This window comes from Mesocricetus auratus, unplaced genomic scaffold, assembly GCF_017639785.1.
Source record: "Mesocricetus auratus isolate SY011 unplaced genomic scaffold, BCM_Maur_2.0 Super-Scaffold_100676, whole genome shotgun sequence".
NCBI lineage: Eukaryota > Metazoa > Chordata > Mammalia > Rodentia > Cricetidae > Mesocricetus > Mesocricetus auratus.
In genome coordinates, this window is record NW_024429266.1 from 158053890 (window position 1) to 158067133 (window position 13244).

Here is a 13244-nt window from a genome sequence, read left to right on the forward strand (position 1 = left end):
CACCCTCAGCTTCATTCAGTGTCTCATGGTGTGCTTTGGCAGTAACACCTCCAGGACTGATGATGCTGGTATCAGTGGGTGGTTGTTGTTGTTTGTTTTGACCTCATGGTTCACTATCTGAACATACCAACAGCCTCAGGAGTACTTGACAAGTGGCTTACATTGACCCCATATAAGAAGGGGTGCATAGACCCTGGACTTTGTCAACCTCTTTGTGAGAAACACACCCAGCAGAAGCTGCTCTTTCATCCTACAGCCTCCATATTAGCCATGTCTTGGCCTGGCTATTTATCCTCACTCTATCAACAAGGACCGATGACACAACCGAGTTAATTCAACCAACAGCATGCAGCAGAGGGTGGGGTATAGCTCCATCAGTACAGCCTTGCAAGCGTGAAGACCCGAGTTCGATCCTAGTAATCCACATAAAAGCTGGACAAGATGGAGACAAGGAGATGCCTGGGGCTCACTTCGAGTCAGTCTCACCTAACTGATGCACTCCAAGTTCAGAGAGATGCCCTGTCTCAAAAGGGGGTGGAGCATTGCTGAGGGACAACATCTAAAGTGCTCTGACTTCTACACACATGCACACATGTACATACATACCCACACATATACATATATATATGCACATACAGACATGTAGCTGCACATGCTAAGACACAACTGACTGGAGCAACTTCACACTGAAGGTACTACCTGGTGTCCTCTTCCCCAGAAGGGAGTTGTGTCGCCTGTCCAAGGGGATCCTCATAATACCTTATTCATGTATCTTAAGACAATGACCCCATGGTTAAATAACGTGTTCAGGGTATAGTGCATCTCCCTGCTCACAACTCAATATACAACTAGCATGTCAAAGTGAGAGACCCTAACAACATTTTTAGACCCCTAGCAACTAGCCCAGCACAGAGGAACTTGTTCTTTTGCCCTCTCCTGAGAAACCGGTGACCTCAAGATAAACTTAAAAGATAACAATCCCTGATCCAGGAACTAGCTCACCACATTCCTGACACATTGGGTGCTTTGCTCAATGTTTAACTGTACAATGCCCCAAGAATGCTTGCTCAAGATAACCTATAGCATGAGCTATCACCTACCTTCCCCATCCTTTATGGTGTTTGCCTAACTTCCCCATTCTTCATGGTACTTGTCTAAACTCCCCCATTCTTTATGGTTTTTCCCTTTAAAAAACCCCCGACTGCAACTACTGAGGGTCAAACTCCTCTGCCCCTGCAAGGGTTATGGGCTCGGCCCCAGTGCACTGGTTCCCTGAATAAACCTTGTGTGCTTGCATCAAGAACGGTCTCTTTTGAATTAGTGGGGCATCAGCTTATCCTGAGACTTGAGTGAGGGTCTCCCCACTCTGGGGGTCTTTCAAAAGGTGCTGAGAAGCCTGAGATGAGGTCTTTTTAATTGACTTGAGGTAATGTTTCCCAGGTTGACACCCAGTGGAAGGTACTTTGGCATGGGCTGACTTGTTCCCAGGAGTTTGCCAGTATCTCCTAAGCCAGCAGCCCTGACTCACTCCAAATCAGAAACACCTGGGGACATTTAACAAACTACACAGCTAGACTGTGCCCTAGAAATTCTGCTTGGCCAGGCCTGGGAAGAGGTCCTAAGAGCGGAACTGAAATGGTCCGCAGGTGCTGTGGGTCTAAATAACAATAAATCCACGTGTCACAATATATAATAACAGCATTTGCTGAACAAGGCTGTGTGGCAGCAACAAACAAGCATGGATTGATTTCCTTTTTACCTCCTTAGCTCCATCCTGCCTAATATACATCACTAGTTTACAAGTAAGAGAAGCAAAGCTCCAGGGATACCCAGATGGCTTCCTGGTTAAGAACACATAGTACAGCTCTTGGGGAGCATCCTAGGTTCCTGACCCATGTCCTATCCCAGCTCCAGGAAATATGATGCCCTCTTCTGGCCTCCATAGGCACTGCACTCACATGGACAACCTCCCTCCCCTCATATGCTCATTGTTCCGAGTTACTATCAGCTGTCAACTTGACACTGTCAGATGTCATCTGAGGAAGTCTCAAATGAAGGTTTGCCCAGATTTGGATTGGCCTGTGGCCATATCTGTGAGGAAATCTTCTGGATTATTGATCAACTGGAGGTGGATAGGCCTGGTTGAGCATGAATCAGAGAGCCCACAAACACAGTTCCTCCATGGTTCTTGTCTCTGAGTTCCTGTCAGAAGTTTCTGCCTTGATTAATTTCAATGATGGGTTGTGATCTGGAAGTATAAGCCAAATAGACCCTATCTTCCCCAAGTTGCTTTTGTTGTGGGTGTTTTCTTTTGTTTTGTTTCTCCCACAGCAGCAGAAAGCAAACTAGAACATACATAATTAAAAACAAGTTTTTTGTTTTGTTTTGTTTTTAAAATCAAAAGCTCCATAGGGTTGGACAGCCAAGTTCACAAAGTGTCTTGTCTTCTAGAAGCTTGATACCTTCTGGCTTGTTTATCCACATTAGCAGTGGATAAATAATACTCCTGAAGTGCATCTTGGAATCAGACAGGAAAAAAAAAAAAAAACATGATGTGAGCATGGTTTACACCAAAATCAGATATGAACAAACACCATGGAAGACCACCACTTCATCTTTCAGTCCCCCAATCTGGAGAACAAAGTTGTGTAGCACGAATAATAAAAACCTAGAAACAGATATTGGGGTTTAAACTGAAGATCAGAAAAGCAAAGCAGCGGGGCTGGAGAGATGGCTCAGTGATGAAGAGCACTGGTTGCTCTTCTAGAGGTTCTGAGTTCAAGTCCCAGCAACCACATGGTTAAGAGCTAAACCACTAGTTAGCCACATACCTAGTTAAGAGCTAAACCATTAGTTAGCCACATACCTAGTTAAGAGCTAAACCATTAGTTAGTCACATACCTAAGCCACTAGTTAGCCACAGAGGACAGTGGTAGCTACATCTTTAACTCCAGGAGTCTAGAGACAGAGGCAGATGGATCTCTGTGAGTCCCAAATTTAATATAAAGGGAGATAGCAGTTGAGTATCTCTCCTTCCCAACGGGGAATACAATGGGTCCAGCAGTCACCTCATGTTCCTTGCTTCCCTGCTATGATGAAGCATGTCCTCAAACTGTCATGTAAAACAGGTCCTTAATTTGCTGTTGTCGAGTATCTTGTCATAGCAATGACACAAATAACTAAAACACATTTGAAGAGAACTGCACTAGGTCATACCTGTGTGTGCTCAATATTAGCACCCCAACTCACTAAACAGCATTCCTTAATGTTCTATAATCCTTGGGTTTCCGACCATCAGTGAAATCATCTAATTGGAGTTCTATTCAAACAAAAAAATAGCAGTGAAGCCCATGGTAAGGGCAACGTAAGAATTTAGCTTTGGAGCTAGAGAAATGGCTCAGAGGTTAAGAGCACTGGCTGCTCTTCCAGAGGTCCTGAGTTCAATTCCCAGCAACCACATGGTGGCTCCCAATATTCTAAATGAGATCTGGTGCCCTCTTCTGGCACACAGGCATGCATGCAAGTAGAACACTTTATACATAATAAAAAGAAAATCTTTTAAAAAGTTAGCTTTGTGGTAAAACTAAAATGTTAACACGCTACATTCAACAGAGGTCAGATCCCAGCCAAACTCCAGGCTTTCCAGGGTGCAGATTGGCCGATGGCTTCTGTCACTTCTTGCCCCTTTACAAGATGAAGAGATATTACTAGTATGCATGTGCTGGCAGCAGCAAAGGCACCCCCCTAAACACACGCATGCACGCACACACACATTCCCAGTCATCCCAAAAGCTGTTCCAGTGATCGCAGGTTCCCTCACTTAAGGAATGAAATCCACCACCCCTACCACCACCACCCTGTGCATGGTGGGAGTCAGACCTTCCTCCCAGGCCCAGAAGCCTAGTTTCACAATCAGTACGGGCCCTAGAGGCCATTTGGAAGGGATTGACTGCCACCTCGTGGCCACTAGGTACACCGGCCCACAGCGTGTAAGAACAAATTCAGCAAATTGCTCAGATCAGACTATTGTTTTGGCTAAGAATGGTGACTGCATCTTTTGACATGGCTTAAAGTCTTCGAGTGTTCTGGCAGCGTCCCGTGCTCGAGGGAGGTTAGCATGTTTTGTTGTTACTGGTGTATTTTAGGGCAGTCTCATGTAACCTCAAATTCAGCAGCTGAAGCTTTCTTGAGCCTCTTGAGCCTTCTTGAGCCTCTTGCCTACAACTTCTGAATGCTTAAATTACAGGTAAGCATCACCACACCCGAGACAAACCCTCTACTGACTGAGTTACTTACCTATCCCCTAGAAGGTTGTTTTAAATGATTGACTCCACTCTGGGACAATTGTGATAGTTCACCATCGTTACCGTGTCTGGATTTAGAATAACCATGAAAATACACCTATGGTTGTGTCTGTGATGGTGTTCTAGGCAGGTTTAACTGAGCTGTGATGACCCATCCTGAAAGTAGGCACCATCATTCCATGGCTTAAGGTCCTGAGAAAACAAACTGAGCAAGAAGCACCAGCCCTCATCCGTGTCTGCTTCACGACTGGGATACAGCGCAACCAGCTGCCTTAGACCCTCGAGGCTGTGACTTCCCAGCCATGGAGGGGGCATCCTTGAACTCTAGGCCAAAATGAATCTTTTCTTCATTTCTTCCTTAAGTTGCCTTTGTAGAGTATGCTGACAGTCATGAGAAAAGCAGCTAATGCTGCAATCACACTTGAGCTGACTGGCAAGCTTCCAGTTGAAAAGCAACTTCCTATTTGCTCTGCAATGTCTATATTTCAAAGAACACCACCTGGTAATTGTAAGAAACTTTAAGACATTTTTTTCCATTCCCTATGTTCCCCTTTAACTTTTCCTCCCTCCCCCCTTACTTACCTTCCATGTAAGCATTCCTAGGTAATCCCTTCACAAAGAAACTTCTACATCCAACTGTCTGTTGCTGGCTGAGTAGCTTTGGGCACATTTCTTACCCTCTCTGCTCTGTTTAAACATATAAGAGAATGGTCTTATGGGCTTTAGAATGTGTAGGAATGGGAAGTTAACGAGGAATACTCAACAGAGGACTGGCCCAAATAAGGCCCCCACACTTGAAATGATAATTACACCCTAAAAATAAGAACTGTCCTTACCTTGACAATCTACATTTTGAAGTTCATGGTGTTCTTTTTTAAACAAATAAAAATAAAATCTGCATGCAATGAAGACTCTAAAATCAAACTTCCAGTTGGCAGGAAGTTGATGGGAGAACAGAAGAGCCCACACACTGCGCTCCCAGGCAGTGGAAGCTGCCTGTGGGCCTTGCCTTCCCCCTGCAGACAGGCTCTCAGCCTCCAGGTTGTGGGGAACACTGATGGATCCCCAGCAGCATGGTCTCCTAATAACTGTCCCCAGGTGGAGGGAATTGCCCTGATCAAGGTTCCTCATTCTCCACCTCTACGACTCCAACCGGATGGCACCACCTCCTGCCTCCATTGGGAAATCTCTGAAAGATACTGTGTCCTACAATGCCCGTGAAGACCTACTTAATTCCAGGTGATGTCTCCCCCTGCCCAGTCCCTGGTCTTTTCTGGACCCCATGCTTCCTCACCTGTGTTGACCGTGAGAATCCACTGGCAATAAGCCATCAGCTTGTAATCCTTCATCCCAGAGTCTGCTTCCTGCTGAGTATAACAGCGAGAGTCACCTGTCCAAAGGAAAGCCAGGAGAGTCACCCTGTCCGAAAGCCAGGTCTTTGCTCCTTTATACAGGTCCATTCAGAATGGAGACAAGAGCCTTGCCATCTACATGCGCTATTTTCCTTTGAGTAACTTATGACTCCTCTGTCACAGCAGCTACCCTGGCTCTTCCTCAGACTTAACACAGGCTCTGCCTCAGGGCTTTGGCACTTGCTGCTCTGTGCTCTTGGTAAGCTCTCTGCCAGGTCACCAACCACCTCCCTCTAGAATTCTAGTCTCAATTGTCACCTCCTCAGTGAGAACCCTGTACTTAAGCATGCAAGGCTCTATTTAAGTCCAGACTCCAAACCCCTTTCTTACTTTGGCTTTCTCTACAACAGTACCAGGGTCTGGAACACTGTGTTTTTCTATATCAATATTGCTTAATCCCCACCTTCTCTACCACAACCTAAGTTCCTTGGTCCTAAACTTCTTAGAGGCTATAATGGTGACTGGTACACAGTAGCGGCTGGCTCAGTGTTGACTGCATGGGCAAGCCAAGGAAGCCATGGAGACCTGGCTGTGAGATGACAAGACCTGGAACCTTCAGGGACATCACTCAATAACTCTGCCTTGCTCTGGACATCAGGTGCCATCGTCCTCCCGTCATTTTGGTTAAGATTTGTGCAGGGCCACATTTGTAGAGCATCAGATAAAACAGCTGCTAAATAAATAAATATAAATTTTTGATTACACTGAATCCTTCATCAGTGAGCTAATTACTTTTTAAAAATCACATACAAGCTATTGGATTTTTTTTAAATCATAGGATGTGACATCCAGACACAGAAACCCCTACAGATGCTCGGATATTTAAATGAAATATAAAGCTTTATTCCGAAGCCATGCATCTCCTTACAAACAATAAAAAGAGTCATGTCTACATTTACAATTTTACAACAATTTGAAGATCTTCTGCTCCCACAAAAAATTGATACAAGTCAGTCCCATAATTAAAATTTTAAATGACTTCCTTATTTATATAAAGTATGTTCTGTCTAAATACAAAATCTTCAAATACAGCTTTATTATGAAATTGCTCTCAGTCATGAAGTCCCCAGTAGTCTGTGGAATCACAGGTCCCTGTGCTGCTGAAATGAGGTAACAGGATGAAAATTCAAATGGCTTCCCAGGGGCCCTGATGACTCAGACAATGCGCTCCCTACAGTCCCTTTCCTGTACAACACTCTCACCCCTACCGCTCACATAGAACTACACACAAAGAACAGCAGCAACCCTATCATTAAAAAGTTCCCAATGTTACAATTCTTTCCAGACAATCTTAAAACCCAAGCAGAGGTCTCGCCTACAGCGGGTCATCTTTTTCTTTAATATTTCAATAAAGACTACAACTCAGTTACCAAGCCCTGAAAGCCAAAGGCAGCAAACTTCTGAGAAGTTTGGGGACTTTTTTTGGGGGGGGTTATGTCTCTAAAATTTAAAAGTAAAATCCTTGGCTATGATTTGTTTTGTCCACTGTAAAAACTAAAAGTAGCATCTGTGATAGCCGACTCAAATGTTAATAAGATGCAAGTGTCAGGCTGTACAGTGGAACAAACCCATGGTTTCTGACTGCAGAGCTGGATGCTCATCAGCAGTGAGACGTGAAGCCGTTCAAGGACAAGCCTGCTGTTCAAGCCTGCTGTTCAAGCCTGCAGTTCAGACTTAATCAGTGCCTCTTTCTTAGGGCTTTTGTTTTGATTGGGTAATTCGCAGCTCTACTGTTTTGGGTATTTTTTGTTGTTGTTTGTTTGTTTGTTTGTTTGTTTGAGACAGGGTTTCTCTCTATTGTTTTGGAGGCTGTCCTGAAACTCACTCTGTAGACCAGGCTGGCCTCCAACTCACAGAGATCCGCCTGCCTCTGCCTCCAGAGTGTTGGGATTAAAGGCATGCACCACCAATGACCAGCTACTGTTTTTTTAGTGGTCTTTCTTTTCTTTTTTTAATAGGGAAAGAGTCTCTTCATGTGGCCACTTTGCAGTTTTTACAAACATTAGGGTTACTGTCACCCTGCCAGAGGTAGATGCACACAGCTGTATGTGCTTACACAAGCTTGCCTGATGGAAACGAAGCCTTCATGGCAAGTCAACATGAATGTTCTCATGGCTGATGGGTCTGCAGAGATGGTACTGCAGGATTCTCCAATGTGTTCTCATTATCAACACTGCCATTACATTTGGGGAGAACGTGATGGAAATGAGCTATGTGAACACGAATGAAGACAATGGCACGACTGATTCGGGTTCTTGATGCACGTAACCTGGAGCTGACTAAATACTGGTCTGTAGCTCAGTCCTATAGCTTAGTCCTGAGAATCACAGACTTTCGCTGGTGTGTGTATGTGCATGTGTGTGAGCATGCGTGTTGGAAGGGATTGAACTCAGGGCCCCTTACATGCAAGGCCAGCATTCTAAACTGAGCCATGTCTCCAGGCCCTACAACCGTAATTATGAACAGACAATGGCAAATATGAAACCAGTTTTGAATTCATCCAAGTATATAAACAACAAGGTGGAACATTCTGGAATTACAATCACATTATAGTTAACAAACACACTTACAAATTCTAAAGCTGCTTAAGTTGACAACTTTGGTATCCCAATAGGAAAGCTCTGCTATACTAATGGGCACCTGCCCAACTGCGAACTATAAAAGTAACTTTTTTCAGTGCAAAAATACAATTGCTATTGGCAAATAGCAATGACACAACAAACACATGGAAATCTTGAAGACAAAATATCCTGAAAGCGTGTTTCCTTATAGAAAAAGCAATTTTGTAGACAGGCACGGTAGCACACATCTGTAATTCCAGCACTCAGGAGGTTCAGAGGGTTGTTAATTCAAGGCCAACCTGAGCTATATTCAAAAGTCAAAAGTCATGTTTCATCTTACAGTAGGCTATGACAGGTTGTTCTGCTCCTTCGATTGTGAGTCTGGATGTGAGAGCATTTAAACACTGTCTTCTTGTAAACAAACTCAACATTTCTACAGTTCATCATGTTTCTTCTTAAACGGCCACTGTGGATGTTGTAATACGTGCTCTGCAGCCTGAAGGACAAGGTACATGAATTCTTCTACATCAAAAGAGTAATTGGTAAACTTCGGGTGTTCTCCCAGCGTCGGGTGGTGCCCCTGCAGAGACAAACCAGAACAAAATCCCAAAGTCACTGAAGGTGTGTCTCTCCTACAGAAATGAAATCATTTTGCTTTGGCTAAAGCAACTATTTTAACATATGCTGTTCCACAGAGGCTGGCAAGCTTTTCCAACAGAGGTCCCAGTAATATTTTCAGCACTGTCAACCATCTGCTCTCAGCCACAGATGGCATTTCTCTGCCAAGGAAATGCACAAGCAAGCCTAGACAATATGCAGACAAATGTGGCTGCTCCCAATAAAACTTTATTTACAAAAACAATGGGTGGGCCAAATTTCTACCAAGAGCTACAGTTTGCTGGTGACTGCTATACATAATCTGGTGTAAGCTGTTTTAACAATATGGAGGTTTTCTCCAATTTGCAAATATAAAAAACACCTCAGGCAAAAGGTAGACAGTATAATTTAAGTTAACAAGAGCTGGCTAGAAATAAGCCAAGCTAAGGTATATTCACAAGTAAAAATAAGCCTCTGGGTGTATTTATTTGGGAGCTGTGTGATAGGCCCCCCAAAAGAGTAAAGAGACAATGAGTAAAGAGTATAAAAACACCAACATGTTTTTATCATGGATAGTCTAAAAGTATCAGGAATACACAGCTGTTCCTTCCAGTCTTCATTATATTTTCTATTTTTAATTTTAAGACAAATATAGAAGAGTCAACTGAAGAAATCCAACTAGAAAAATGTTGGTGTGAAACAGCATTTTGCTGACTCAGTAGGAATTTATTATCTATTATGATGAATTGAGTTAGTCAAAGAGTCTACTCGTTGTCCTGAAAGACAGGACAAAGTCCTCTGGAGACTCTGAAGATTGAATTAGCCTGAATTTTGAGGGATAGAATCATCAAGGTCAAGGGAAGAAGGTTTAAAATGAGTTATGAAGAGCAAATGTGTGTGTTTCTGACCTACTGTAACTAAGGCTTTCTGATTTATGCAGCAGTCTTTCTTGGAGTTTCCTGACTACTCTGCTGTTTACATGGCTCTGAATTGGAGGACAGGGGATTTAAAGTATCTTAAAAATTCACTCTGAATAGTTACAAAATATAAACAAATCTTTAAAATTCGAAATAATATGATTTTCTAAATAATAAAATGACATTCGTTTCTAAAAAACAAAAACAAAAACCTCAGTACTCAAGAGGAGAACAGTGTATCTTTGAGACTCAGTGATGGCTCTTGTTTTAATAACTGGAATCCAAACCATTTGACTGAACGTTACCTTATCTTGAGGAAACACCTTGTTGGACTTCCTCCAGGTGATGTAGTGGACACCTCTGAGCCTGGCCAGATCTAAGTAACAGCGCTCATCTTCACAGTTGTACCTAAGGACACGAGGGTGTCACGACATGAGGCTTTTGCTCAGGAGGATGCCCAAAGTATAACAATATAGGAGAAAAATCCATCCCCCAAATATGGTCTTACTAGAGGCTTTATAAATAACAAACAAGAGCGAGATAACTTTACAAACATGTTCAGAGTGAGGAGACATAGGTCTGTGGTCTGTGGTAGCCAGCATAAAGCCCTGGGTACAGTCTCCCGCTCTGAAAAATCAATTTTAATCAATATTCTAGAACCTTGCCTTACTTTTTAAAAAACAGAGTAAGGTGGAAGAGTGGGCACCTTATTCAATAGGTCCTACTGCCTGTGAACTGGAGATTATCTTTTAGGCAGTAACTTCACATACATGGAAATGGAGTTAGGAAGGCAACACATTCAAAGTTAAACTGCTGCTTAATGAAGGAAGCAAAATCCCACCCAGATCTGCTGAGCTCCAGTATCTCACTGGCATTCCCCTCCCTTTCTCCTTTCTTCCATCCTCCCCTCTCTTCCTCTCGGACAAATCAATTAAGACAGAATTCCCAGCCCCCTTGTGCCTCACTAGTCACGCCAAAGTGTCATGCAGAGAACTGGAAGTTTGTAACAACCTTCCCTTCAATAGTCTCCTTAAGGATCCATCCTCCTCCCCGTGTCTGTCTCATACACGCTGGGTAAGTGACCCACCTTTGGAGATGGTGCCTCTGCTATCCCTTCCATTGCCACCCCTGTTCTCTTTCAGCATTGTAATTATACTGGTCACAGGGAGGGAAGTGCTCCCAGAGTGAGAGGCACACAGCAGTGAACTCTACTGGGACTCACATCCTACGACAGGTACCAAGGTTACGGGGAAGGAGGGAGTGCCTGCCTCCTAAGAACACTGGCAGGTGTCAGATCTTTCAGCTTGAGGTTGCTTTCCTTTCCAGATATCACCATGATGTAGCTTGACGGTCAGCTAATGGCCAGATTGAAACTCTTAGCTGGCTCATTTGCTCTCCATGGAAAGCCACCACCTATACTTACAGCTCGAATACAGCAGCCCAGTCTGGGAGGAAAAGTAAATGGGTAAGGCCAGCTCCATGCATGCCTATAAATATGTCCGTGTTGTGTGTGATCCTCAGCTGATCCAAAAACCCGAGTTCTCTGCAACGTGGGACAACACAAGAGAGGCGAGTTAGTTCATGATCCACAGTGACAGTCTTTACACACTTGTGTCACATTCCACATCTGTGCCGTTATGACAACTTCAAGTGCACTCCAGTATCTAATAACTTAATTCATTCTTTGATAACTAAACACATCCTTTAAGCACAAACTTGTAGCATGAATAATAAAAAGTCAGAGACAGATATTAGGGTTCAAGCTGAAGACCAGATAAGCAAAGCAGCCAATCACTAGAGAGTTCTCACCTCTACCAAGGCTCAGACTGAAAGGACGATCCCCTGAACCTCACACTGCCCCTGACTGCACTGCTCCTCAGACTCACTGAGACTGCACTGAGCTCCTTATGTACTCTCTAGCGCCAGGATTAATGGCATGATCTCTGTGTCTCTTTTAGACTGATTCACTCTCATATATCCCAGGGTGGCCTTGAACTCACAGACATCCATCTGCCTCTGTCTCTTGAGTCCTGGAATTAAAGGTGTGTGCCTCCACTACCAGTTTCCAAGACTGTGGCTAGCTTTGCATTCTGATCTCCAGGCAAACTTTACTAGATCATAAACAATATATCAATCACCACACAAACTTTTATTTATGTTTTTCAAGAGAACATTAATAAGAAAATCATGACCCATGATATCAACATAATTACAAAAATAGGTATAGTTCAAATAAAAGGTACCATTCAAAGGTAGGCAGGTAAGACTGCAGAGCAGGGCTCCTAGCAGGAAGGCCTACTCTTTACTCTTCCTGGAAAAGGGAAATGAGCAAGTGCTAAGGAGATTTCCCCAGCTGAAAATTACTCCTGTTAAATAATAAAAGAATGCCAGCCAGAGAGATGGCTGAGCAGGTCAGAGCACTGGCTGCTCTTCCGGAGGTCCTGAGTTCAATTCCCATCAACTACACGGCAGTTCACAACCATCAGCAACTTCTGTTCCAGGGGATTCGAAACACTCTCCCACCTCCCTCGGTCACAGCACACATGCAGTACGCAGGCATACATACACGCAGGCTAAATGCCCATTCACATACAAGAAAACAATAATGTAAGAAAGAGAATAAATTATGTGATGTGAGTTACTCAACACCACATATCTAAGATGATCTCAGATGCAACAAGCCATTGTCTGTCTTTGCAGGAGACTAAGATTTGACGGTTGTTCTTTAAAGTCAAGATAGCAGCGGAGTGTGAGAATAGAAAACCATGTGTGTGTGGGTGCTGGGGGGGGCAGGTCCATACATAACTGGAAAAGGCAGATATTCAATAACCCATAAAAGGTCACTGCATCCTCATCCTCCGCCTCCCTTCCTACCCTCTCAGAACCAGGCAGACTCTGGTCTATGCCTGTGACACCAGCAGATGCAAACATGTCCACTGGAAATCAGGCCACAGAAATGTACTGAAGTGAGGCTAGGAATGATAACTAGAATATTGGGGGGGGCAGGTGTAAGGGGACACTGAATAATCATCGATTATTTCGATACAGGCCCACTGTACCAAAAGTGGAGGATGATAAAGATCTAAGAAGGAAAGGTAAATTCTTTCTTAAAAAGCTTTTGAAAACCCCAAAAACAAAATAAAGAAACAGAAAAGGAAGACAATCTTTCTGTGTGTCTCACAGTAGGGAAAGGTGTCTGTTTGTCCAGGTAAGGACGGTGTGATGGTTAAGTCTGACGAATTTGACCCATTGTGGAATCACACAGAAAGGGTGTCTAGATCAGATTGGCCCGTAAGTATAGTGTGAGGGGTTTTCTTAACTGCTTAATTGTGGTGGAAAGACCCACCCTGAATATGGGCGATGCCATTTCATGGCCAGGCCCAAGACTGAATGGGAAGGGGAGAGCAGGCATGCAGACAGGAATTCACTGCTCTCTGCTCTGAAACTGTGAAC

The 13244-nt window shown here is 43.7% G+C and overlaps 1 protein-coding gene and 1 long non-coding RNA gene across 2 annotated transcripts in view; both read right to left on the reverse strand.

The window, feature by feature from the left end:
- Nucleotides 1–2409: 2409 nt before the first annotated feature.
- On the reverse strand, nt 2410–5691 carry LOC121137052. The gene is made up of 3 exons (XR_005874256.1): nt 5599–5691; nt 4887–4991; nt 2410–2517 (listed from the first exon to the last, which is right to left on the reverse strand). It is a non-coding gene; the product is annotated as an uncharacterized LOC121137052 (long non-coding RNA).
- An 846-nt stretch (nt 5692–6537) lies between these two features.
- The window catches only part of Eogt (EGF domain specific O-linked N-acetylglucosamine transferase), a 33715-nt gene continuing 27008 nt past the window's right edge, over nt 6538–13244 (reverse strand). The window contains exons 15-17 of the mRNA XM_005071188.4: nt 11215–11334; nt 10097–10199; nt 6538–8857 (exon numbers count right to left, since the gene is read on the reverse strand). Coding sequence (XP_005071245.1) covers nt 8711–8857; nt 10097–10199; nt 11215–11334 — 370 coding nt within the window. The 3' untranslated portion in view covers nt 6538–8710. The remainder of the gene's footprint in view (nt 8858–10096; nt 10200–11214; nt 11335–13244) is intronic.